Source organism: Lepisosteus oculatus, chromosome 4 (genome assembly GCF_040954835.1).
Source record: "Lepisosteus oculatus isolate fLepOcu1 chromosome 4, fLepOcu1.hap2, whole genome shotgun sequence".
NCBI classification, from domain to species: Eukaryota; Metazoa; Chordata; class Actinopteri; order Semionotiformes; family Lepisosteidae; genus Lepisosteus; species Lepisosteus oculatus.
Genome location: NC_090699.1, coordinates 64,819,624 through 64,846,028, shown reverse-complemented (window position 1 = coordinate 64,846,028; position 26,405 = coordinate 64,819,624). Strand labels below are relative to the sequence as shown.

The 26,405-nt window shown below is 48.2% G+C and overlaps 1 protein-coding gene across 2 annotated transcripts in view; it reads right to left on the bottom strand.

The window, feature by feature from the left end:
* cacna2d2a (calcium channel, voltage-dependent, alpha 2/delta subunit 2a) overlaps positions 1–26,405 on the bottom strand; it is a 253,399-nt gene that overhangs the window by 178,299 nt on the left and 48,695 nt on the right. For both annotated transcript variants that reach the window (XM_069189531.1, XM_069189532.1), the window contains exon 3: positions 12,742–12,858. In XM_069189531.1, coding sequence (XP_069045632.1) covers positions 12,742–12,858 — 117 coding nt within the window. The remainder of the gene's footprint in view (positions 1–12,741; positions 12,859–26,405) is intronic.

Here is a 26,405-nt window from a genome sequence, read left to right as displayed (position 1 = left end):
GCTCTTGCATAAGGACTTGGGGGTGGGGGGTGGTGCAGGGGGAGTTAGAGAGCAGGTAGGCAACCTTTCCCTCAACTGGGCACCCAGCCCCCTCCTCTTCCTCCAGAACTCTCCAGTAAAATCTTGCTGTGTTTAGGAAGCTTTCAGTTCCCTCCTTCCCAGCAGTGCAATTATCTAAACCAGGAGCACAGTTTGCTGCCATCAGCTGAATTTCCCTGGTACAGACCCCCACGTGTCCGTTCTGCATCGAAGTGGGCTGGTACAGCTCGGCTGTGCGCTACAGCACTGCGAGTTTAACCCCTGCAGGGCAGGGGAGGAGCACAGGGCAGGGGACAGGCAAATAACAGATTCAGATCACCTCTCCACGTCGCAGCGGTTTTTCAATCTGGGGTTTTGTTGAAGGCTGGATAACACATTAATAAGTGGTCATTTTGCAACGTGGAAAAGCGTCTAATGTTCCTCATATTTGCAAGATGCCTAGGCTAGATGACGCCTTGCATTGCATCTGCATTTCAAGCCACAAGTATTAAAAGAATCCCCTGTGTTTTGTCGGTTAGTGTTTACAGGAATGTAGGACTGGAATGTACTGTATCTCTGTACACCAACAGAAGGACTGCTCCAGAGATTCTCAGGAAACCTACAAGACCTTTGCTGCAACAAACCCGCAAAAACCCACCAGATTGTATTTTAATTAAGGAAGACAGTGCCCACAAAAGCAATAGGCCCCTGTTTAGTTTGCAGTGCTTTAAAAGGTCCTGCTATATTTAGCATCCCTATGGGTGGCATTCAATTAAAATGAACCACTGAGGCGATTCAAAACAAGTCTAGATAATATCTCTCAGAATAACCTCTGTAGCTGTTTTATTTAACTCTACTTCAGCTGCTTAGCAGAGGCAAAAAGCCATATGCAGTACATAAAGGCAGGGGTTCGTGGAAGGGATTATGGAGTAGCCTTTCTCCAGCACCGGATCAATAAATATTGATGAGGTCATCATATACACATTGCCATTATATCTCGTTGATGAACGTCATAAGGGTGATTCCCAGTAATCGTTCATAATTTGCGCTAATATCTTGTCACGTGAAAAGTAATTGTTTTGCTTTGTAAGAGTGAGAAATTAAATACCAAGTCACCTTTTCTGTTTGTGATTAACTGTCAAGGCCATTAATTGGGATTGATCTTCAGAGGATCACGATTTAATTGAATCCAGATGTTTATTATCCAACATTCCCCCAGCTAACAAAATGAGCTTAATTTCCATTAAACTAGAGTTATGTGAATTAGCACTTCCATACAACGGACAGGCAGGAAGTGCTGAACTTACCCAAGTGAGCTACAGTATTTACATAATAAGACCATTTCCATATTAGCGGCAACATGGAACAAAATCATCAAATGCCTTTGCGTCTGCGATTGTGAAATCTAACATTTTAATAATAATCATTAATACAGTGTAGAAGACGAATGGGAATGAGTGAAACAGATTCCCCGGTACGCTCCCCTTCCAGTCGAATGGTTCCTGTCATTCTCAGACTCCTCCAGGTCATGCCAGGCTGACGAAGCCTTGTCCTCAACTCAGCAGCAACTCCGATATTCCGCTGCCCCCAGCAATCGGATACTCGGACTTGCAGACGACCGAAACCACAACCTCGTCGCTGTCTCAGAGCGTCTGTGTCTCTGTGTCTCTGTGTGTGTGTCATGGGGGCGGACGAAGCATCGTTTCCGAAGGTACATAAAAACTATGCCAAATTTCACCAGCTGACTTTCATCCATTTTGTCAAGCTGCGTTCTGCAAGCCCAGCACAATGCCGGCCTGAAAGCCCTGTCTTCTTTCAGATGTCGCAATTATTGTGACTGAGGAGTCAGAAAGGATTTTATCAGCCACATACCCCACCCCACCTCTCTCAGTCCAGCAGGATAAACTGTGCCCACAGGCTGCTGAGCTCTAATCTCCCTGTACATTCATCATCCCAGTGAGCTCTCTGCTGTCCTTTTAATGAGATCGAAACCAGGTCGGCCTTAACCCTTAAAAGCCAGGTCCCTGGATAGGGCGCGGAGCAGGAACGGACCCCAATCGCCACACCGTTGTCAGAAATGGCCAAACCTGGCAACTTTCTGCTGCATCTGAAACGATTTCCATTCATTTCACAGTTGTCTCCACCCTACAGTCCTCTCCGAGATCCCCTTCTGTTTCACCTTCAGCCTACACGGTTGATGCAGAAGAACTGAGACAACAAGAGCTTCATAAAACCCGCATCCAAGCAATACGAATTTCCCTCCATCCATTTATTTTCTAACCACTTCTCGCGATTCGGGGGCGCAGGGGAGCCGGAGCCTATCCCAGCAGGCAACGGGTGCAAAGTGGGATATAAATGGCTGATCCTGGGCTCTGACCCCCAGCTTCTCTCTCCCTGTCTGTGCGTCCCATGGAGAGCAAGCTGGGGTATGCAAAAGACAAATTCCTAATACAAGAAATTGTATATGGACGATAAAGTGATCTGATCTTACAGTATATGCATGATTCCCACATGGACACTTTGCAGGGCTTGTTCAAAGTCAAAGCCAACACATGACAGTGAAAGCTGTGTGGACAGATTACACTACGAAGTCATGCTGTGTAAGGAAGTTTCATCAAAAAACATGTAAAATGAAGTCTCATGGAACTGTCCTGTAGCGTACACTGTCTCTTTTTAAAACTGCAAATAACCTGCCTTAGCCAAGAACTTCTTTATCTTACAGAACATGCAATCTGAAAATTTGGCAGCAATATTACAGAAAAAAAATCAATTGCACTTGTAGGATGACTGGCTTGGCTAATTAGCTCAGCTACCCAGATTTCCAATAATACCCCGGTAAGACTCACAGTATGTTCTTTCTTTCTCAGGTTAGGAAACAAACAGCTACTGCTTTCTAGTACCTCATACTGCTATTGATCTGTTGGGAATCCAGTCCAGCTAAGGTGAGAGAAACCTTTCTACTGTTCTGCCGACAGCTTTTTAAAACATCACTATAACTTAAGAACCTCTTCCTGCCAGAAAATTCCCATCTGGCCTGTTGGAACAGCAGTCCACTGCATAGTCACCTCCTGTCTGAGGACTAAGACCTGCTGGGTCTGCATTCTTCCCAGGGAGCTGTGCATCATAAAATTCTCACTGACCCATTCTTGCAGGGCCCACGAAAACCACAGACAGCTCCCTCCCCACAACCTGAACACGGGCAACAGTCTTACACGGCAGCAGAGCGCGCATCAAACCTTGAAGGTTCATTTCAAAACGGACTAGCGATTCCCTAGCACACGGTCCGGGAAGAAGATTTTCTTGGGCTCCAAACTGGCTGCAACAGGTCGAGGTATTCGCTGGCGGCAACAGGTCAAAGCCTGTGGTCCAGACATCGTCCCACTCGAGTCTGAGCTCCGCCGGTCGACGCCCACGGTTCGGATTCCTGACACAGAGGCCGAGGCTGCAGACACACGCACCTGCACCCCAGGCTCCCGCGCTCCGTGAAGCTGACCAACAGAACAACAGCACTGCAAACCGGCAGGAAGTCAGTGGGGAAACTGAGAACCCTTGCAAGCAAATCCCGACTCCACCACCCCTCGCCCCCGTCTCCACAGCTGGGGGAATCTCTCACAGCTAGCAGCATAACAAAGCCTCGAACCCGCACCGTCTGCGCAGAGACCAGCTCAGTCTCACAGCAAGACGGTCGATGAGCCTCTGCAGCCACGGTGCCATCAAGCAGAGCCGCGCCCCTCCTCCAGCTGACGCCATCGCCCCTGTAGGCACTGCGGGGCTCACCGGGTGAAGAGTCACAGAGCGCCTGACCGCGCCCCTTGTGCCAGACGTGCCCTTCATGACTCTCCTACAGCCGAACGAGTAGCAGTGAGCCCCTTTGATCAACCACCGGGCACACTCAAATCAGGCCTCTCCAACACGGTTTCTGACTTTTTATGCAAAAAGAAAGGAGCTGCTTTTTCCTTCCAGGGATATTCAGGCAGAACTCGTGCGGAAAGGCATTCCACCTCCAATGCTCAGAAAGAATCATCTCACACAGGCAGTCCTGCTGGGAGGCAAGGAGTTCACGGGGTTGAAAAATCTAAACTTGTGACTTAATTAAGGGAGAATTCAATTAACAATTAATGCCACAGCTATGGCCTAGGAAAAGACTGACCATCAGGAGAAAATTATCGCCATGTTCTTTAACATCAACTCAATTAACAGCCTGGGCCATCAATACAGAGAATAAGGGCCAATTTGCTGTGTTTCTACATCGGCAGTAAACGAGGTTTTGTTTTAATTACTGGAGCCAAGATAAATGTTTAAAAAAAAGAAGAAGGGAAAGGGAATATGTGCAAAATCCATTCAATTAAATAAACCTTTGGGTATCTGAGGAGATTCTTGTTTTGATGACTTCTGTAGCTCTCTTCTCTGTTTTTGTTTTTTTAATCTGTGACCTACTGTAGCATGAACCTCTTTTTCCTGGCTTTTTTATTCAGACAGAAGTAGTCATAAAATAAAGTGCTTTTCCTTCCACAGTGACCCGTCTCCTCTCCCACCTGACCGAAGCCCTTCCGAGCAACCCCACTGCACAGCAGACAGAAACTACATCATCAAATGAATTAAGCCCCGATTTAGACAGGATACTGGGGCGCACACTCCTACTTTTACAGACAGGCATCTAATACTCAGTAGTCAGGCCAAGTAGTCAGGACACTGGTTTAAAATCCCATCCGAATGTGGGAGCCAGTTACAGCACATTGTCTCTAGTCACAGGGGCACTGGCTGCAAGCAACAAGACTGGAGGTAACTGGGAATACTGCCATGGTACAAGGTCTCAGATCTTCCAGGATGGGGAGGAATGCAAAAATCTTCAGACTTGGTCACTCATATCCCACTGTTACCTCACTTGCTCCATCAGCAATCCACAGCGGCACGCATCTCTTCTGCAGCTGGGTCTTAGCCCCTCTTTCCTTCCCTTAGCCCCAGCTCCCCAGCTCCTGCCCCCTTTGCTCCGGGCCCTGGCCCCGCAGTGACAGAACGACCCGCGCCTGATCTCTCAGGCAAGAGCTTTCCCCACCCGCTGATCCTGCACACCGCGCGCTGGCATGCCTTCTTCAGCTTCGGCACTGTGTCCTAACCTACTCGCATGTGGGAGGGAACACATGGTCCACCACTCCGCTCTGCACAGACACTGTACTTCTATTGTGTCAGCCTACTATTTTGTTGTGTCTCATTTTATCAGTTTTTTTTTATTGCTAGAACATTTATTTTTGAATTATTTTAGATGCTAGTGCATTAGTTGTTAAATCTGACCTGGATTAGGGCATTTGCTAAACTAATACCAGACAGAAAGTTGGGGGTGGCGTCTACCCCCTTCTGCCAGCAGGGGTCAAAGTTTCGCGCTGTGTTCAAAAGTTCCCACTGTGCCCTGAGGTGAGGCGAGGTGGAAACTGGTCAGAATTTAGGGAACGGGCAAAAATCATCTTAAAGAACAAATGTAAATCATCATGATAATCACGACCCTAGCCTGAGCAAAATACGCAAATTTCCAGTGGAAGCATATGAAATCTAAATCGATTCATGCAGCTAGGAAACTGACATTTCAACTTGATAATAATAATAATAATAAACTTTATTTTATATAGCGCCTTTAAAGGTGGCTTCTCAAAGCGCTTTACAGGATGACAATAACAATAAATAAGAAGACTACAACAATAAATAAGAAAATTTCACAAGACAGGACATAATTATAATTACAACAATACAACAATAACAATAGAGGAGACCGTGGAAGATGGTATTAAGAAGAGCAGAGGGGTGAAGAATGGAACCAGTTAAGTAAAGGCTTTACTGAAGAAGAAAGTTTTGAGTCTGGATTTGAAGGAGTTTAGAGAAGGTGACTCTCTGATATCCTTGGGTAAAGAGTTCCAGAGCTTGGGGGCATAGCAGGAGAAGGCCCTGTCGCCCATACAATGTAGACGGGCTTGGGGGACAGTAAGGAGGGCAGAATTTGAAGAGCGGAGGTTGCGAGGTGGGGAGTAGGGCGATAAAAGTTCAGACAGGTATTGAGGTGCCAAGCCATGTAAAGCCTTGTAGGTGAGCATGAGGATTTTAAAGTCTACGCGGAATGTGACCGGAAGCCAGTGCAAGGACTCCAGGATAGGAGTAATGTGAACACTTGCACTAGACCAGGTCAGGATTCTGGCTGCTGAATTTTGGACATACTGCAGCTTGTTCAGAGTAGATTTAGATACCCCAGGGAGCAGAGCATTGCAGTAGTCAATTCGAGAGAATACAAATATGTTGATCAGCTTTTCAGCCACAGTTAATGATAGCATAGGGCGTAGTCTTGCGATATTTCTAAGGTGAAAAAAAGATGTCACAACTTGCACAAGCCAAGAAGAAATCACGGAGGCCAACACAAAAACCAAACTCGACCATAATCCAGTCACCAGCGCAAAATCAACATTTCGAAATTCAAGCTTTCTTTTTCAGCCCTCTTTTTGGTTTTAAACCTGTAAACAATACAGGACAGTGTCCAGGTGTGAAGATCATATGCTGGTCTGCTGATTTTTTGGGGGGAGGTTGAAAAGCAAGATGTCCCGCTATCCTGGCTCCCAGGGAAGGTGGCTGCGTAGATTCCAGATCAACTGGGCCCTGTTGTGCCTCTCTGCGAAACGTGGCAACACCTCTCCCCACTCGTGGTGCACCTCTCCCCACTCGGGGGTGCACGGTCTGTCTACACGATGAGCCGGGCAGCAGTTCTTTGCTCCCTGCTCACTGTCGCTGCTCCAGATCCTCAGCCATCCAAAAGCGATGAGCCCACAAAAGTGACCAGATATAAAAAGAATGTGCAACCTTATCAGAAAGGCTATTTTTAATGACATTCAGAGCTAATTATCTGTTAACGCTCTGAAGGCAGATCCCTGAGCCCTGTCATTCCTGATCTATGCGGCCTAATGTGAAGAGCCCCACATTTAATCAAAACCCGCTCTGCGGAGAATTTGACCCTGTGGGGTCACCACTGCATGGCTCAGTCCAGCCTCCTGTGCCCAAAGAAAAGAAAGGCTTTTTCTTGCTTTTTTTTTTTTTTACCATGCGTCATGAGACCTCTTTGGCAATAAAAAGGAAATGTAAAGGAATACTGTGGACCCACCCAGATCCAGGACTGGCAAACTAACCATCCTGGAATTCACTGATTTAATAATCGAAGAAACCACGAGAGAGATAAATGCAACCGCTAAAAATCACTTCTGTCGGATTTCTGCTAAAAAGTCTTTTACGTATATAACCAGACAACACTTCCTTTGCGCCGCCTCCTAAATACCACATTGCAACTTTAAAAAAAAATTAGTTAAACTGAAGCAGCAGCCGTGAACAGCAGAGCTACAGTCAGCCAACCGGGAAGAGACTGGAGACAAACTCATTTCTGCAATTGCAAGTCAACATCTCGTTTAATATCTCATCCCTTCTCCTGTCTCCCCCCCCCCCACCCCAACGTCTACAGTTCTTGACATCGGCGGTAATGAGACGGGCTTCATTGTGAGGAAAACTGGCTTGCAGGAACACTTCAAAAACCCCTCCGGGGAAGTTAATCTGCTTCTTGCAACTCAAGGTCGCGGTGGAGCCCGAGTCCATCCCAGCAAGCAACGGGCGCAAGGCAGGACACACCCTGGATGGGACACCAGTCCATCACTGGACAGACGCTCACAGCAGATGCCCTGATTCACATGCTTCAGTACAAGAGCCCTCTCTATAACACCACTTTATTCTTATGAGTTACTCGGCCAATTGTCCCAGAAGCCAATTAACCTGCCAGCATGTCTCTGGACTGTGGGAGGAGGCCAGAGCACCTGCATACAATAATGTGATATAATAATAACTGCAATACAATAATGAACAATAAGAAATGCCCCCCCACCACGTGTGCCGAAGAGGTGGCTTCAATAAAACCGCATGCCTTCCACTCTGACGCTTTCCCTTCATCTCGAGCAGCTGCACGACAAAAGAGCAGGCTTCGTTCTAATTGCTCAGTCCCTTCCTGGCCATGGCACACCACGCACATGAGTAAGTAAAAAACAAACAAAGCAAGCGGCGCCCGTCACACAGAAATTTAATTTGGCTGCGTTTATGACCCTCTAGAGTCCCAGGTTCGAGTCCTGCTCATGCAACAACAAGCAAAATGTTTTTAGCCGGGTGCCAGGTGAGCATCAGGCTGGTCTGGCACAGTCAGCTGTAGGTGGCTGCTGGAAGTGGTGCTGGTGGACCTGTAGGTGGCACTCTTCCCTCCAGACTGGAATCTCTGAACAAACTCTGCAATACGGGGACTGTGGTCACTGTGTTGTAGGAGGTGCCACCCTTTAAGTGAGACAAAGCTAAGCTTGTGACTCCTTGGCCTGTATCGTTCCTGTGGCTGTAGGGTAGGGTTGTGAACCCCCATGTCCATCTTGAGTCCCACTCAGGGCTTGAATCCACCTGGTGCTGCAGTTTCTCTCTCCTCCCCCTGGTCTACTACACTTCCGCTGGAGATGCATAAAACAATCTTTTTATCAAACGTTTCTTCTTAATGGGCTTGTGCATCTAAGAGTCATACTGCGAGAGTAACAGTGCAAGAGTAGAGCATAGAACCTCCTGTCCTGAAAGGCCTTGCTCTGTATATGAGAAGTCTCTTTATGCAAAGGTGCTCGGCCAGTTGTATGCAGCATGGACGCCACTGCATGTGGATTCAAAGGACAAGAAACTGAATTAATTGCAGATATAATACACTGTGATGCGACCTCACAGAAAGATCTGTCCACAATCTGTCAATATCCCAGATTACACCAGGGAATTACAATGAGGCACATGCATTCATCCGTTGCATTATCAGACAGCCATTTAATCCTGGTAAGAGCCATGGAAACCCACAGCCTATCCTGGAAACACAGGGCGTGAGGCGGAGCTACACCTGGACAGGACACTCGCTCATTTGGACAGGACACCTGGACAGGACTCTCGCTCACCTGGACAGGACACCTGGACAGGACACTCCCTTATCACAGGGCGTGAGGCAGAGCTACACCTGGACAGGACTCTCGCTCACCTGGACAGGACACTCACTCATCACAGGGCGAGAGGTGAGGCTACACCGGGCAGGAGACTCGGACACAAACTCTTCCATGTTCTCTAAATTTGTATGTCACCCTGCAAACAATCCTCTAAGGTGTGGATTATGCTGTATTTCTTTCCTTCGAGGACACTAACTCTGGGTTTAATGTGGCCTATTGTATAGATTCGTTGCAACAGGATTCTCACCAGAATAAACCTGCCTCAAGCACAGAACTGTAAATAAAAACAAAAAGGCAATTCAGGATTCTGCCATAATACTAGATCTTCCGTTTTATTGTCAGAACGTTCGAACGATGTGGCTGCAGACAATTGCCTTTATTTACTCCCTCCTCTGAAACATACCAAGGTCATCGTCTCGTTTCCTTTCCCAATTTTCACAGAGCACAGCGCCAAGGGGGGAAATGTCGTTTTCTCCTGGAACAAATAACTCCGCACACTAATCGAGAGGATGTAACGCGACAGCGGGGCCCAAGGAGGAGCTTCTTGGGTTGAAGGGCACTGGCCTGTTTAACGGCACGCGCGCACACAGCGTGCCTTTCACACGGCCACAGCAATCCAGCTGGAGCAGGCTAGAGTGACTGTGGGGCAGCGAAGCCAACGGGCACGTTATGGAGCAGTGGCGCCCAGCCCTGGTCCTGGAGGAACATGGTCTCTTCAGGGATCGGCTCCAGAGGAGTTCTTAACTGTAGGCACACTGATTTCAGTTCTGCATCCGGGACATATGTGTGAACTTGCTTTTAGGGGATACGCAACTGGTGAACCCTGGACCCACTTCTGACTCGCAGGTCTGCCCTGAGTCAGATGTGGTGCCTGAAATGTAACTGATGAGATCTGAAGGAGGGTAAAACCTGGGTGTGTGTCTGAAACGGTGCCCCTCCTCCATGGGGCGTGTTTGAGACAGAGCCCCTCCCGGCGAGGGGCGTGTCTGTGAAAGTGCCCCTCCCACCTGCAGCCATGTCTGACACCGTGTCTTAGATAGACACTTCCACCTGGTTTCCACTCGTGTCCTCCTGTTCCGTGTTTCGCTGTTTATATGAAAGATGTTCAGTGCATTGACTCTGTTACTGCCTTTGAGGCTTTTGAATACCTGCATCGCACAAACAAAAACCCCAAAAGGCACGCCCTGGGTGTCTGGGATTTTCACTCAGCCCTCAAGCTGCAGAGCTGGTGCGCTCTCGCATTAGAAACACCTCTGTTGTGACAGAAGCCTGATTTCAGGCCCGTGACTTGACTTTCCTTATGGCAGAGGTCAAGGGACAGTTGGGTCTGTGCGTTTCCAAGGGCACTGTGAAATCTTTCCCGCACGGCCACTCCACTGCCGTGCACTGCGGCAACCAGCTTCTCAATTACAGACCGGGCACTCGGGCTGCAGGTGAAGGTAAAGTGTGGAGCACAGAGCAGAAGGTGGACTGAGGGAACCATGCCCCCAGCTGCCCTGCCCTGCACAGGGTCCACAAAGCCCCCGTAATCCCAACTTTCTAGCTACAGGAGTCCAATACAGGCCTAACTACTTACACATGACAGTACGAGGTAAGCTTGCTGAACTTCCGAATCCCTCATTTCCTCCCAACCCCCCCCACCCCTGGAAACACACAGGCCTTCGGCACCCTGGTGCGCAGCGGCATGGTATCTATAGCTGAAACAAGCAGGACTTGCAGGAGTGACCGAGCGTGCCTGGGTGACTGCGTGGAGCTTTAGGATCAGGAATACGTCACGAAGACTAAAGTGGGGGGCGATCTCAGGTGGTTTAATCCTCATTTAGGGCTCTTACTGATAAACACACCAACAGCACCAATACTCCCCTTGTCGCAGAGTTTAAAAGGACAGAACAGAACTGAAGATGGAATGGGGGGCTACATTCCCAAGCTCACAGATCTGGAAGAGTGCCCTTCTGGTCTCCGATGCAGGCAGCACGTTTCTTGCAAATGAAAGAAATGCTCCATCTTCAGCACCAATAAACAGGATCCAGGGCAGACGAATAATAAGACCGGCCTGACTGCAGCCTGACTGCAAGCCTCACAAACACACGCACATCGTGTCAGCCACGTTTCTAATTAGACCCCGCCACAACCACGAGGACAGTCATCAATCAAGGGGAAACAAACACAAGCGGGATGGGAAAGAAATGACTTTCTACTCTAGGCCTATGTAAATAGGCAATGAGCTAAACCGAGGATGTCTAATGGCTGACAGTGGGGTGCTGTGCACAGGGAAGGCCTCATAACTCAATGATGCTGCATGCAAGACTGGTTAGGAATAGTCACCATCCCGCGTGCTTCCTCCCTCCTTTCCTCAACCGGCATTTAATACTCAGCCTGGGCAAGCTCAGTGCTGGGGGGAGCTGGAACAATTAAAATAGGGTGTGAACCCTGGCTTTCAGCAGCTCTGTACAAGTACGGAGCAAATCTCAGAAGGCAGTCTCTTCTGCAGCTCGATACTAGGCAGCTCAGTCCTCGGTAGATCAATGGCTAAGTGAATGAGTGCCGAGCTGTAGTGTGTTCAGCAGCTCAGTGTTTGAATGCAGAGCTGTAGTGTGTTCAGCAGCTCAGTGTTTGAATGCAGAGCTGTAGTGTGTTCAGCAGCCCAGTGTTTGAATGCAGAGCTGTAGTGTGTTCAGCAGCCCAGTGTTTGAATGCAGAGCTGTAGTGTGTTCAGCAGCTCAGTGTTTGAATGCAGAGCTGTAGTGTGTTCAGCAGCCCAGTGTTTGAATGCAGAGCTGTAGTGTGTTCAGCAGCCCAGTGTTTGAATGCAGAGCTGTAGTGTGTTCAGCAGCTCAGTGTTTGAATGCAGAGCTGTAGCGTGTTCAGCAGCTCAGTGCTTGAGTGCAGAGAAATAGCATGTTCAGTAGCTCAGTGCTTTCAAGCAAAATGTTCAAACAAAAATTCTTAGAGTAAAACGTAGAGACTGTAAGATGTCTGTGATACATTTTTCATTTTAATGTGAATATCTTGGGTGTTTAATCCAATGCAAGTTGGGCAAATGTATTAAATGGTTTGTTGAGCAAGTTAATAAGCCAAATAGTGCTTCAATAATTTGTTTTAAGAAATCAATTTCTGATTAGATGGGGTGGTGAATCATCTCCCTGTTTAAAAATCATGGTACTGTAGGTCTTCAGTTTATATTTATTTATCAAATAGAGAGCAATGGGGAAGGGCAAAAGTTCAGCCTTTAAATGGGAGAGTTACAACAGTGATTGAAAGATGTGTTTGGTTTCCTTTGGTGTCAAGATCATAGAATCCATTGACAGGGGATATGGAATTAGCCTTTTTGAACATCAGTTATACAGTATATCCGATCCAGACGAGTCCGGGACCTGGAAGCGCCTGGTCCCATCAAGCTTTTAAGTTCCTGTTCCTGCCGGTTCTGACCCAGTTTGTCTTGGATTAGGATTTTCGCCTTCTCTCGGATACCCCCTTGGACTCACTTCTGGATTGTTTGCCTCGGCCACACCTCCCCCAAACACCAGCGCACCAAGGACACCCCACCCGTTTTCATTCCCGACTCCCGCATGCTTTGTCCCCGTCTTTTCCTCACTCATCCCCGGATTGTGTCGTCTGCATAGGGTCCGGAAAGAACGCTTCCGTTACAGAAGAGAGACCGACTTGCCCAAAAACCACCCCACCCCTCCCCCATTACCTCCAGGGCCTTCCGTTTCTTCGCCAGCAGCTTCTCGATGTTGGACGCCACCTTCTCCACGAGCTCCTTGGGGGAGTTCTTCCTGATGTCAAACTGGTTTCTCTTCTCGCTGTAGATCTGCAGGAGAATTAAAAAAAAAAAAAAAACACAGGAGAGTGAAATTCAGCTGAAGTTTAAACCTCTGTGGAATGGCGGCACGGAGCTAGGGGAAGGAATCGGCAGGCTGGCATTTAACCAGGCACCCTCCCGGGTGCTTCCGAGCAAATGCCGGGCACTTCAACTGCACGTGCACAACAGAACCCCCCGTGTAACAACACAGCCCCCCGCCTCGAATTCACGAAAGCTGCTGCACAAATCTCGCCAGCACAAGCCACAGCCACAGCCACACAAGCCGGCTGCAACTTTCTCCTGCAAAAAGTGCAATACATCATTACATTTCAAACGAACGCCTCTATTACTCAGAGCCACCGCTGTGCTCGCTACGCGCTGCCTGAAAGCATACCGATAAAAGCATTTCGAATAAACCGGCTCTGGATGGGCCATGTTTTTACTGCGCGCCGTCTTCTGCCTTCTCTGCATGCTCTGTTTCCCCGGCAGTCAGAGGTGAGGCGGGCGCTGGGAAGAGGCAAAAATAAAATGCGAAAGAAATGAAACCGGGCGAGAGGCCGCCGGCAGTCTGCCTCGTTTTCCGCGCTGCCTGACAGTCCCCGTGCGCCGAGGCCGCCGCGTTAAGAACAGTGTTTTCTTTTTTTTACTTTTTAATAACTCTGTTGAATGCCTTTTCCTTAAACGACTAAATGCATGCTGCCTGTGCTTTAATCTTCGCCCAGCTGACAGCTCCTCTTGTTTCCTCCCCGAGATGGAGCCACGCAGAGCCCTCGCTCGTAATTGTTTTTAAATAGGCGTGAAACAGTCTTGCATTCTGAAATTCTGCGTCTCGTCTCGGGCGGGAGATTTCGCTACCTTTTGCCCGTCTCTCTCCAGGCTAGAGCCTGTATGGACTCCCAGTCTGCTACATTGTCACAGCTGCCTGTCCATCTCAAGCCTGTGCCCTTTGACCTCCGTGTTACCCCTCGTACAGATGGGCACACGGCACGTACGTCTCTGTGCCACCACTGCTGACCGCAGCAGGGTCAGTGACTCTCCGCAGGCCTGGATTTACTTCCTAAAGCCTCCAACACGTGGTTTCCCGATTCCTCACATTTCACAAGACGCCTTGCAAAAAGAACTGCAAAAAAAATCAATCATCTCGGAGCGAGCGGGCAATCGGTCCCCCTATTCGTCTACAGGACTGCTCGCAGGATGACCAATTAGGGAGGGCTGATGGCTTCAATTTGAAATCGGCTAGGATGACACATAATCAAGAGTTCGAAACAGCTAGGAAAGAGAATCAAATCGGCCTTTAAGCTTATGGAACTTGCTTCTGCCACCACCACCACGCAGTTTGCCTGTGTAACTCCATAAATGGTAACAAGTGAGATAAAGACTTGCAAAATCCATTGCTCACTTTTTTACGGTCTATAATGCACTTAATAAACCCAGCAGGAACTGATCCCTAATGATCAATTCCGTGTTTATTAACAAAAGACAAATTGTAAAATTGCCATCACAGGTGCTCAGCTGATGTATACATGAGACTTCATAGCTTGTTATGCATTGGTGATCTGCAGCTCTCCAAACTGAAGTGTCATGCCATAAACAGCTCCAGTCTCTCGCCTCTGCCGCTGACAGAATACTCCCAGTTGTGCACTCTGGCAGCAGACGGGGGGAGATGCAGATTGCATGGCTCCCAGCCGAGCTTGGCGAGGGTGAGAGAGAGAGAGAAAGGGGATATTCAGCATCCGATTCCGTTTAACTCCCCAGGGGAGCTCCAGCTCTCTCGGCCTGGGCCTGGCTCCCAGCAGTGCCTTATGCGAGATTATTCCGGGGATGTGGACAGAGAAAAACCGCTCATCAGAAGTCGGCTCCGGGCATGACACAGAGCAGCGCCTTTGCAAGTTCACGGCAAGCTTGCGTCCGAGTGCCCGGATCTGGACCGTGCAGGGCAGGGAAACGACAGGGCGGGTGTCTTTGCACCAGAAACCTCCCGTCTTTCAGGAGGCGAGGCAGCAGTTACGTCAGAATCCAGACGAGACGCAGCAAAAACGAGGAGCCGGGGTGGGGGGGGGGTCTCCGATTCGGCACGGTGCAGGGAGACGGTACAGCATTTGGAAAAGAAACCTGCTTTTGCATCTTGTCCCCCCTCGGGAGAGTACAGCCTGTGCATCCAGGGGTGTATTTTAAGATATCTGTGGGCGATCAGATCCAACGAAACCTGTCTCTATTAGCCCATTTGTTCAGCTCCCCCATTACAGCACACTTCAATTACCCACACACACAACTCATTAGCCGCCAGTAGAGTATTCATCAGGACCTGGACGAGAACAATGGGTTTCCATCCCCGGATGATGATCATGATAATATGTTACATACTTAATCAACCAATTAAAGGACATTTTTCCTCGAAGTGGTAATGACCTTTATCAGAGTCTTATCGCATTATGGAACATGACCTTGCTGTCACGTCCCCGTTAACAGATCACTCTCCCCCTTTTTTGTGCGTGTGTGTGATGTGACCTTATACATCACTTTGGATCCACATTCATTCACTCGTGAGTATAAGAGGCAAGAACATCCGCGACACCACACCAACCCCCCCCCCCCACGTCATCCAAATCCTTCAGAGGGGCGAAGCGCCCCAGCCGGCCCCGTGCTTGTTTACCGAGCCGGAGAGGCGCCGCGCCGGGCGCTCCTAGCATATGCCAAAACAGAAGTGAGTCCAAGGCGAGGCCTGTGCTGCGTGGGCCCGGGTGGTGTGTGACGGCGCTTCAGAAGCAGAAGCAGATGATGGAGCGGCGCAGGCGGCACCGTTAATGTGCTGTCGCTGGCGCCGGGCGCTGCCAAGCAGCCTGCGGAGCGAGCCCGGGCGCCAGAACCCGGGGGCCGGGCGGCACAGACCTGCACGCAGAGGGAGGGGGGAGGCCGAGGGGCACGGAAATTCTGAAAGTCGAGCTGTGAAAACCCCCAAACAGAGACAGACGGGCAAGCACAGCCCCAGCGCCGAGGCCCGGGGAACAAGCCGGCCACTTTCACCGTCTTGCTTGATGGAGAAAAAGGCTGAGCTGTGGGGGAAATGTGAGCAAGGCAAGGGGGTGTAAACAGGCTGTTCGCGTCTTCATATACCGCAGAGGGCACTGGCAGGGAGACACCCTGGGGCTGGGGAAGCTGACCCACGAATTGGGAGCCCCCCCCCTCCCCGTCACTTCCAGAGGGGAGAGGGGAGCGACAGGAGGTGGAACCCCTCGATCTCGACCCCGGTAACCCCAGGGCGCCGCCCACTCTGGAGGCTCGGCACCGCGAGCACCAGAATCCCTCTGGACTCTAATTATTGAAGCTCAACCTGCACTTCAGCTCTCAGCTTGATTGGGCTCACCCCCCCACCCCATGGAGATAGTGAAGGGCAGTAACGCTGATCTCCGCTGGCATCGCACACCAGCCGGACCCTCTCCCCGGTCTCATCGGTGGGAGAAGATGGTTAATGAGCCAACCCAGGACAGGCACAGGACAGGGTCCGTGCAGGAGGCACGCGTGTCCCAGTGGACCGGGTTACTGATCTGGACCACGACTTGCTGTGCCCACGGTCCCTCTCCTCTGCCCTTGTCCCTGTGTGGTTTCAAAAGGACAGAGATCCTTGCACCACCAAAATCAGCCCTGGGTTATAAGTCCTGGGCTATGAGCTCCCACTTGCTGGTGTCCACATGGTTCACATTGACCTGGAGGGCCTCTCTGAAGGGCATTTAACTGCCCTCCCTCTGAGTGCATGACAAAGCTGGGAGAAATCTGCCGTCTGCACAGCATGGCCACCTTAATGAAGATGATGTCCAACAATCCTCCCCTCCGTTATCGCTTTCGGCTCTCTTTTCGGCTGCGAAAAGCCCGAGCTTCCCACCTGTTCAGAATTCAGTCGGAAGCACGAATTAAGATTCGCTGCAATCTGTTGGGTGTTTATTTCCTTAAGTACAATTGGAAGTGTTGAGTGAAGCTTCGTTTTCCCACTCAGCGACATGACAGCTACAATGCCACTGAACTCAGGATGATCACTCAGATGCCTTCACTCAGTGACTCGTCTGATTCCTTGTTACTTGACGAGTCTATTTTGTCTTGCTGACTGCAGAAGGTCTATTCCTGCAGCCTAACTGTAATTTGTACCACCTAAGAACAGAAAGTTTGCGAACGAGGCGACCACTCGTTCGGTTTCTCGTACGTGACTGAGCTGAGGATCTCTTGCAGGAAACCCGGAGTTTCTGACTGCGACTCTGCAGTGGAGCCAAAATAATGCAAGCATCTCAATCCTTTAAAACGAGCGAACCCTAGGCTTCCCAGGCGTTCCAACTTGTAAAAAGATGCTTCTTTCAAGGCACAGGCTGAGCTTACAATGCAGAGTCATTTAGTGGACTCCTTCAGAATCAGCAGATAAACAAAATCCGAGCACAGGTGGAAACAAAGCAGAAGGACATTCAAAACCGAGAACAGGAGACGCTTCTTTACACCAAGGTTGTGGGAGGGTGGAACAACCGACGTGGTTGAAGCCGATACCCTGGCTCCTTTCTAAAAATGCTGGCTAAAATCAGTGAACTACTAACTACTGAACGGGCTAGATGGACCGAATAGTTACAGTATAGTAGCTACATCTTCAGTAAAAGCTCACACAACTTGTTAAATTAACTTCCAGCCATTGTTTTTTACAAAGGTATTTAAAGATACTCAGGCATCCTCAGCTTTATGCTCAACAGCGTCCCCTTGTGGGTTTGTCAGGCGCATTCATCGAAGAGCGCTGGATCCTTCCTAACTCGGCTCCGGGCACTCCGGGCGCTGCAGAGCCTGGGGGTGGGAATGAGGCAGATCCCTGCCATTTGTATGAGCGTTAAGACAACAAGCTGAACAGAGTGACAATGACAATGAGTCAAAATGTCAAACGGAAACAACTGCAGACAATTAAGGACAAAAAAAAACAATTTAATTATGATTTTCAAGCACTCCTCTTAAGCAGCGAACAGATGATTCTCACCCCTGTAGATCTGAGGGGACATTTGAGTGCAAATTCGCGCTACTACAGTATGTCGCCCAGCTCTGGACAGTTCTCCAACAGCTACAACCACAAGGTTTTTCAACAGCTGGAAGCAACTATGCAGCTAACGCAGCAAACAAGCAACCCGGCTGCAAAGAGGCACGCCTTCTCATTCCAATCGCTAAAATACAGCGCAGCACGGAAATTAGTCTGAAGCATATCCGGACAGGAAAAAAATAAATAAAGCCAGCACTTCCAAAATAACCAGGTTGCAGAAGAACATAGCGAGAAGGAAATCAATCGGTGGCAATCAAGTGCAGTTCTTCAAGTCCACTATCCAGCAACGGGAAATCACGGCTTCATTAATGCAACAGACAACAGAATCATGATTTCTCCACAGCCTCACTCTTCCCTGCTGTACCAGCAGAACACAGGAATCACGAGTGACGAGAACTTCAGGGCATCGAGGAGCCAGGAACTTCCAGGGCCCCGCAAGAGGGCCTCCTGGGCTCCTGTATCACCGGGAGCAACAGTTCAATTGCACATTTGTAAGCCCTCCAAGCGACGTGAATGTTGCATTATATTAAAATATCATCCTGGCAATGCGCATCTGTCATGTGCATGTGCATGCCCTCGTGTCTGAAAAACCTATTTCTCCCCCTTCTGCAGTTCCTTCAGCAGCACCGGTGACAGGCCTAGTTTGCTGCAGCACAGCAGAAGTCTGTCTCAAGCCAAACACGAGCTGAAAGCACGGCGCAAAAGGAGAAACAGAAGCAATTTCAAACGCTGGCGATGCTTCGGAGCCAGCAGCCGTGTGCTAGCCTGTAAATGCTTACAGGAAGGGCAACCAGGGTCAACCTGCAGGTTAGCCCAGTTATGTGCGATGTGAAGAGCAGTGGGGTTTCTGTTAGGCGCAGCTGTAAGTTCAGAAGACTGGGGAGTCAAGAAAAAACAATAACTAACAGTGCTTCTATTAAGAAAAAAAAAAGAGCATGGTCTTTAATGTTATTCTGCGTACTATAGTTTCATCATACTCAAAAGACTGAGATGTTCTCCACTCGTCTAAGGGATAGCAGGGGGTGGCAGTGCTCTGATTTTGGCCACGGGGGTGCGGCACAGCTGGGCCTGGCGGATAGTGGGGAGCCCCCAACCCCCCCCCCCCCCCGAGCTGTCCCAGAACAGGAAACAGGTGCCCACCTGGGCCGGGGCCAACATGCCCTAGCTTCTCAGGGCCAGAGGCAACGTGCCAGGAAGGAGAGAGACTGACCTCCCACACAACCAGCGCCACCTGCTCACAGCCTGACCCCCAGAGGACCTGCTGCCCTCGATCCGTGTGCCGAGTGGGCAGGAAGGGGGAAAAGGAAATGAAACGCGTACTGACGAGGGGGCCCGCACAGCTCTTCCAGCACCGCAAGGGCACATGAGGCAGCGGCTCCTGGCACCGGTCCGGGCTTCAGCCCATCAGACAGCGGGAGCCGATTCCGATATTTTCATGGGCCAGTTTCAGCAGCAACCTCCCGTTATTTCAATTTAAATGCTTTTAGCGTCATATCCCAGCAGTCAGTCTGCCAATGTGGCGGAATTAATGCCTAAGTCTTATTCATAATTTTTCTCCATGTTGTCTCGTTCATGAGTCTTGTCCATATTTTGTACAGGTACTGTATGTATATTTTGTCTTTATAATATGCCAAGCCCTGACCTTGTCCAAACGGCACTTCATCTTCAAGGTCTTTGCCCAGTCTGTCCTAAATCGTTTTGAATTTACTTGCTGCTTCAGTGGTGTGTGTCAGTCCTCCTCGTTTGGTGCCATCTGCAAATTTGACTAATTTAGCCAACTATGCCGGAACCTAGACTGTCATAAACTAGAAGGATCCTAGCACAGATCCCTGTGGCACTCCACTAATCCACTCCAACCTTACATCACCCCAACCCGAGTATCCACCCCCTTATCTGTACTTGGTTTTCTACTAATTACAACCATCTCCATCCATACACACAGGCATTTCACCAAATGCGTATCGCCTATAATTTTAGGAAACCAGTTTAGGGTATGGGCGCAGGTATTTTCAGGTGTCTGCTCAAACCCCTTAAATCTATTCCCTGAAAAAAAAATCCCTTCCAGACACCTAGGATGGACAGCTTAATCTGAGAAAAACGGTATACAGGGGAGACCTTTCGTCTACAGCAGGAGTCCGTCACTCAGGAGTATAGAGGGAAACTCTCAGCAGCGCCAGGCTGATCCACAGCTTTCCAGCACAGATGTCTCCACTGCCAATCATTCAGGCTCCACGGCTTTGCTCTTTTGCTAACGAACAAGTAGTAAAACAAATTAGGCACGGCGGAGTGAAAAAAGAGGGGTGAGGAGATGGAGCCTTGCAGCAGAGCCTTTCAGAGTTCGCACTCATTTCAGAGCTACAGTACTGCAAGAAGCAAAGGCCTTGTGATGAAGTACGCTACCCGATTGACATGTAAAAGTCGTCAATAAGGAAAGCAAGCTGCAGTGAAGCATGAAGAGGAGTCAGCCGAAAGCAACAGGGACCGTCTGCAGACAAATTAGACAGTTGCAGTTTATGGAAGATTAAATGTGGTTGTCAAAGGCTTAAGATGCACCCTATATCTCAATAAACCCGCCACCGAAGAGGCGCCGGAGAGCATTAAAATGTCCTTCTTTTGTTAAACTGCATTTTTAATATCTTTTTTAAAATCGGTTTATTATCACTCTTGCCCCATTGCCGCCTTTAGTTTTCATGATCCTCCTCAAATGTGCCGATCGTACCGTGGCTGCTGAATGGGGAGATATTCGTGTAGAGCTCGGTTCAGGCAGGCTCATTCCCAAGCAGAGTAGCAGAGAAACCAGGACATGTGACATAGAGCTCCAAACAGGGACCGAATCCAATGGCCATTCCTTGGGCTGTAGGAGAACTCAAATTTGCCAGCATCAGGAAGAAACCCTAAACGGGGTGAGAGCAGCCTGCTCCGCTGCTGAGGAACCCTGGCCTGTCCTCGTTTTAATTCCACAGCTTTCCCAAGGAACTCTGCAGTACAGCAGTACAGCTCAAGAAAGTGCTTACGCATATCTGGGAGTCCTAATTTGGGGTAAAAAAAACCTCAGTTTACTATGACTACCAACACCAATAATGCCAATACTACTGAGAAAATGTCTCTAATAATCTCTCCTCCCACCACCTGCTAACTTCCCCCTGCCTTCTGCTTCTTACATCACACAGTCTCACATTAAAAGTGAAATGTTAATGCCTTGATATCATTCTGATGAAATCACAGCAGTCATTTTTTACACAGTTCACGATGCTCCACTGCCCTCATTTTCACAGACTAACTAATGCTGGTTTTTAGCCTCCAATTTAGTCGAGGTGTCAGTCAGGTGCTCAACAGAATGCACAGTAATTCTTTCGTCTGCCTCTACATTCACACTGTGTCTTTTTCTCCCCCCACCCTCCACTGTCTTTTCCCTGTTTCATTACATAAGAATTGTTTTCTGCTTTACTGACCCAACCTTTAAATCATGGGCTGTTATCTTCATCAGCCCTACTGTACATCATTTCCCCACAGCAAAAGATCACAGGCAGACGGAACAGTGGGGGATTAAGCCATTGACTTTGCTCCATTATTCTCTGCAGTTGCTGTAATCTGTAAAGGAGAGAGGTTTCGTATGCCTGTCTGGTAATCAGTTCTGCTCCATCTGTGGGGCTTTTTGAGTCGACTCTCCAGAGACCTGCTTGATCCCAGTTCAACTGCCTGGGCTTTTATTCCAATTAAATCTGTTCTGCACAGGGCTGCTTTCCTGGCTGGGCTCCACCGGTCCCTAGTCATGTATGGGATTGGTTATACAAGTACAAGTGCCCACCTCTGTTCTCAAGTTCTTCAATCAAAGCTACAGCTGTGGTTCCCAGCCCTAGTCCTGGTGCAACTGGTCTCTTTCAGTTTCTCCTTCCATCTGAGCTCTCAAGTTCAGTGTTACAGCCTTTTGTTTTGAGTTCTTAAGCGGGCATAAGGTTAGTGATTAATTAGTGCACTAATTTATGAGTTTCAAACTTCCCCTCTTTCAGGTGTGAGGACCTCGGCAGGCATCTTGTATAGTGTCATGTTTACCCATCTGGGTTAACTGGTCACCTAGGATTTAAGCACGAAGAGGAGAGACTGAGCAAAGTTCCACCCATCCATTATAAAAGAAAATCTTACTCCTGCTGTTTGTGTTGCAGGAACCTATCCCAGAAGCATACTGTAATACGCAAAACAGGACTACATCTGTGATGGGATCACACGGGTCACGCACAACCAATTGAAAAATGGAGAACCTAGTCACCACGTCTTTGGAAAGTGGGAGGAAACCTAGAGGCCGGGAGATTTTTCAGGGAACTTTACTTGAAACTTTCTTCTTGCAGCAGGATATTTCTGAAATCAAGAACTGGAGGCACAAAGGGAATAATCAAGTGGGATGTCAGTGAAAGCTCACATGAAATAAAAACCAGGAGAGAGAGGGAGAAGTCCTTCAGGTCAAGAGTTAAGCACCCTACCCTGTAAGCCACAAGTGTGTTCCTGCTCCTGTTCTAAAAATGTGTGTACAGTAGCATTTGTTTTTACAGGCAGCGTGGCTACAAAACAGCACAGCCCAGGTCATGTTTCATCAGAGAAAACTGCAAGGACGCAGCATTCGCGATGCTAAGAGCTGAGCTGAACAGAACAGACAGATCTCATCCATCTTTCATCAACATTTTAGCATTAAGAAAGTCAAAGGGGTTTTGCATCAACGTCTGTGCTGTATACCATGTACCACTGCGGCAAATATTTGAAGGGACAGCCTGTATGTTTCAAATCAGCTTTGTAGGGCACTTCCAACACGAGACTGTACAGAACTCCTCAAAGGGCACTTCAAATGTCTTGCTGCATACTGTATGTGCAGACTGCAATAACCAAGACCTGGCACATTGTTAATTAGTGCCCTGCACTCCAAACAAAAACTCGGGTTTAGGGTTTTCAAAAGCCAAAGTAAAAGAGGGCAACAGATTCAGCTTAGGTGTCTTTCCTTAAAGACCCAGGTCTAGAATCTAGTGTCTTGTATTTCTTTGGCTTTCTCCTGCTGTAGTTTTGACTACCCAAACCCTACCAGATGGAGTGTTCAAGGCACTGCTAATCCAATTAACTTTCAGTATAAGAGAGACAGTAACTAATAGGAAGATATGATTAGAAAATACCTTTATTTGATTAAAAAATGCAAAGCCTGTACAAAGAGTGGGTGGTGATCACACCAAGCATCAGTTGACGGTTATGCCTAACGCACTTTTCTGAGGCAGGCCAAGAGATGACTGACTTGTGCCTCTGGCTGGCGTGAGCAGATCTCCTCTTTAGGCTCGGCCAATCCTCCCCTCCCCATACCAGCCCTGCTTAGAAATACCTCCTCCATTCCCCCGTTCAGCCATCTCCCCCGATGCAAATTGCACTGAATCGCACGGTATTACACCAGCTGCCGTTAGGTCAGGAGAGTGTCCCCATTAAAAAAAAAACAACAGCCCCCAGAGCTGACCCCTCAGCACAAACTCGGAGCAATGCTGAGCCATTTACCCTTCTTCTCAAACTCAATTAGCCGGCCCAGTGAGGTGGCAAGACCAGAACCGCTGCTGAATTACAGGAGGAAAAATAATGCAAGTGCCTGTGCACCTTCCCATTCCAATCCCCTGATTAAATATTTTAGCTTGAATAGCTGCTCGGGGTAAAGGGCCCTGGACCCCCGCAGCATTCCCTTCATGCAAATGGTTTTATTCACTTAAAGTGTCCTCATTTAAGTGGTTCTGCTGTAATTGAAGTATCCTTCAAAACCAGCAACCTGTCAGGCAGCTCACAAACAGCACATCACAATTCATTTCCATATTTAAAGCCCTGTCTGATCTCTAATCTCTGTGGATTGTTCAGACATATGTGCCAAAAACCCTATTACACACAAACAAATTCTGCTAAAGCACTGGGGCTAACCGAGTGTTTTAAGCATCAGATGCACATTTCATGGGCTGCAAGATGGTTTTATGTAAAGGAGGAACATGGCTGTTCGGAGGCCTGCAATCAGTTTTACAAGAAGCAATACAAAGGTAGCTGCCAGTGTCTGTGATAGTGTCGGCATACCTGGAGCACCTTATCGAGGACTACTGACTTCCAAAGGCAACATCTGGAAGATCTGCACATCTGGCATCATCTGCACTGCGGCTCAAGAAGGCTTAAGTCCCGAAACGAATGGGAGGGAATAGCTGCCAATTGCAGGGAAGCATGATGATCACAACCCACAGCATCATTGAGTTTTTTTACTCGGTAGCTCTCTCAAGTGGCTGAACATCCAAATCTCACCTTTGTGCTGAAGCAGATGGGTTGTGTAACAAATGAATTGCTTGAAACATACTGAAACTGTTTAACATTCTAGATAGAATATTGCATGCAAGAGTATACACTGTGTTGCACGGAGTGAAAACAGATTCTTCAACCTGCACCAAGGGAGCAATTTCCAGAACCCCAGGACAGGGGACTTCTGTTACCACTCCCAACAGGGGAGATCCGTTAGATGGCTCAGCTACCCTGGAGGAAATCGACAGTGCCCAGGAGGCCTGCCCTTCATCTCGATGCAGACCGAGGTCCTCATGGGATACAGTACAGGTGCCGTGATGAATGGGACGCCAGGAGGCGAGTAATTAAAAGCATTTCAAAGGCCCGAACTGGGGAACCTTCTCTGTTCACACGACACTGTGCACAGGTGAAACCACCCACCTGCAGCTCATCAGCAGTGAAAGGAGAGCATGCACTCCTCGGCAACAATCCTGATCCTGAGAATTCCTTGATGGGTAAAGAAAGCCACTTTGGGCGTTCATGAGGAAGCCAGAAACAAAATCTATTTCATGGAGGTGCTACTCGGATGCAATTTGCACACGATCAAAAACAAGTAGTTGTTTTTTTTTTACTTTCAAGTGGATAGATACATCAAAATGTGATCTGCATGGGCACAAGTGGAGGTCAATTTCTCTCTTTTCAGTGTGGAACTCAAGGTTCTATTTGTTCCAAGTTTATATTACATGTAGATGTTACATGAAGTTATTTTCCTTAATTATGCTGTATATAACCTGGAGCAAAATCTATGCAAGATCCCAGTGTCCCACATGACAGCATTCAGCTCAATTAATTCAGTAATAAAAGGTTGGAGATGCCAAGCCACAGTGTCCCAGCTTTTCTTTCAAGGGATGTAATTTCATCAGATTAAATTGCGAGACCTTACAGTGGACTTCAGTCTTCCTTAATCATTTTGGAGGTGTTGCCATGAGACAGAAATTGAATTTACGCATTCTGAATTTGTTTGAAAAAGACAAATATATACAGGAGGCTGAGCTTCAAAATAGATTTATGGCTTATAAATGAAACATTCAGAAATGCATCAGGAAAATTACACTTTTTCAAGCAGGTGCGCTGGCTTTTTATCGAACACGCGTGACGTAAACAAATTCATTATGCTGATGAACATTTGTAATTAGCAGTGCTGATCGATGGGAGGTCTATTGTCAAAGTCACAGGCTAGTAGACAGTCTGCACATCTGTGTCACATGGGCTTTCCAGCAGGTTGCAGATACTGTCTGATGGGATTCGGTCTCTTCCCTCTGTTGGAGCCTGGACAGGCCTGTGCCTGTTCGCTGGTCTCTGAGCCCTCTGATGCCTCACGTCCAGTTCATCCCACAGATGTCCACTGGAACTCAAGACGAGTATGATTAGAGTACTCAAGGTGCAATCAGGATATATGTTTTTCATAGCTGGAATGTTGTCCCATGCAAGGAAGAGGAGCAGGTGAGGACTTGATCAATGTAGCACTGAACAATCAGATCACTAAAATCTGATTACATAAAAGCAGAGCTCTATAGCAACTAGACAATCCTTCCCACACCACCACCACCACTTTGACGTTCACATTGATTGGTCTGTTGGGCCCAGCTGCCATCTTTTTGCTCCATTCGTGGTACACTTGCAGTCGGCCATGCAGTTTTCGAATAAAATGCTGATTCATCACTATAGAGGACTTGGCTCCATTACTGAACCCCACCTGAGGTCTTGCTCCCACAGACTGGTGACACACCATGCTACTGTTCTCTAATGAAGCTGTAGCCTCTCTGCGTTATTTCCCCATTTTTTTCCTTATCTAAGTTTGATACTCAACAGGTCAAACCACCTCCTCTGCTGTGCTCAATCAACCTGCACTGTAAAAAAAAAATTAAGAAGCGCTCGTATGTATATTATAGGAACACTTCTTATGATAGAATAGTAAGAACAGTTTTCATTGTCATGCAACAACACAAGCAGCATGACTTAGTAGTCCTGATACATCTCCCTACTGTACATTCTATGTCAAATTTAGCCATGCCGAATATCCCAAAGTTACTAAATTACAATTTTTAAATGACCGTTTTATAAGATGCATAAAACGATCAGTATTATATATTTTTCAAGGAAGAGCGAGATGCGGCATTCACAGAATATAGATTCGTATAACTCAAGTCCTTGAAGTTGAAAAATAAAC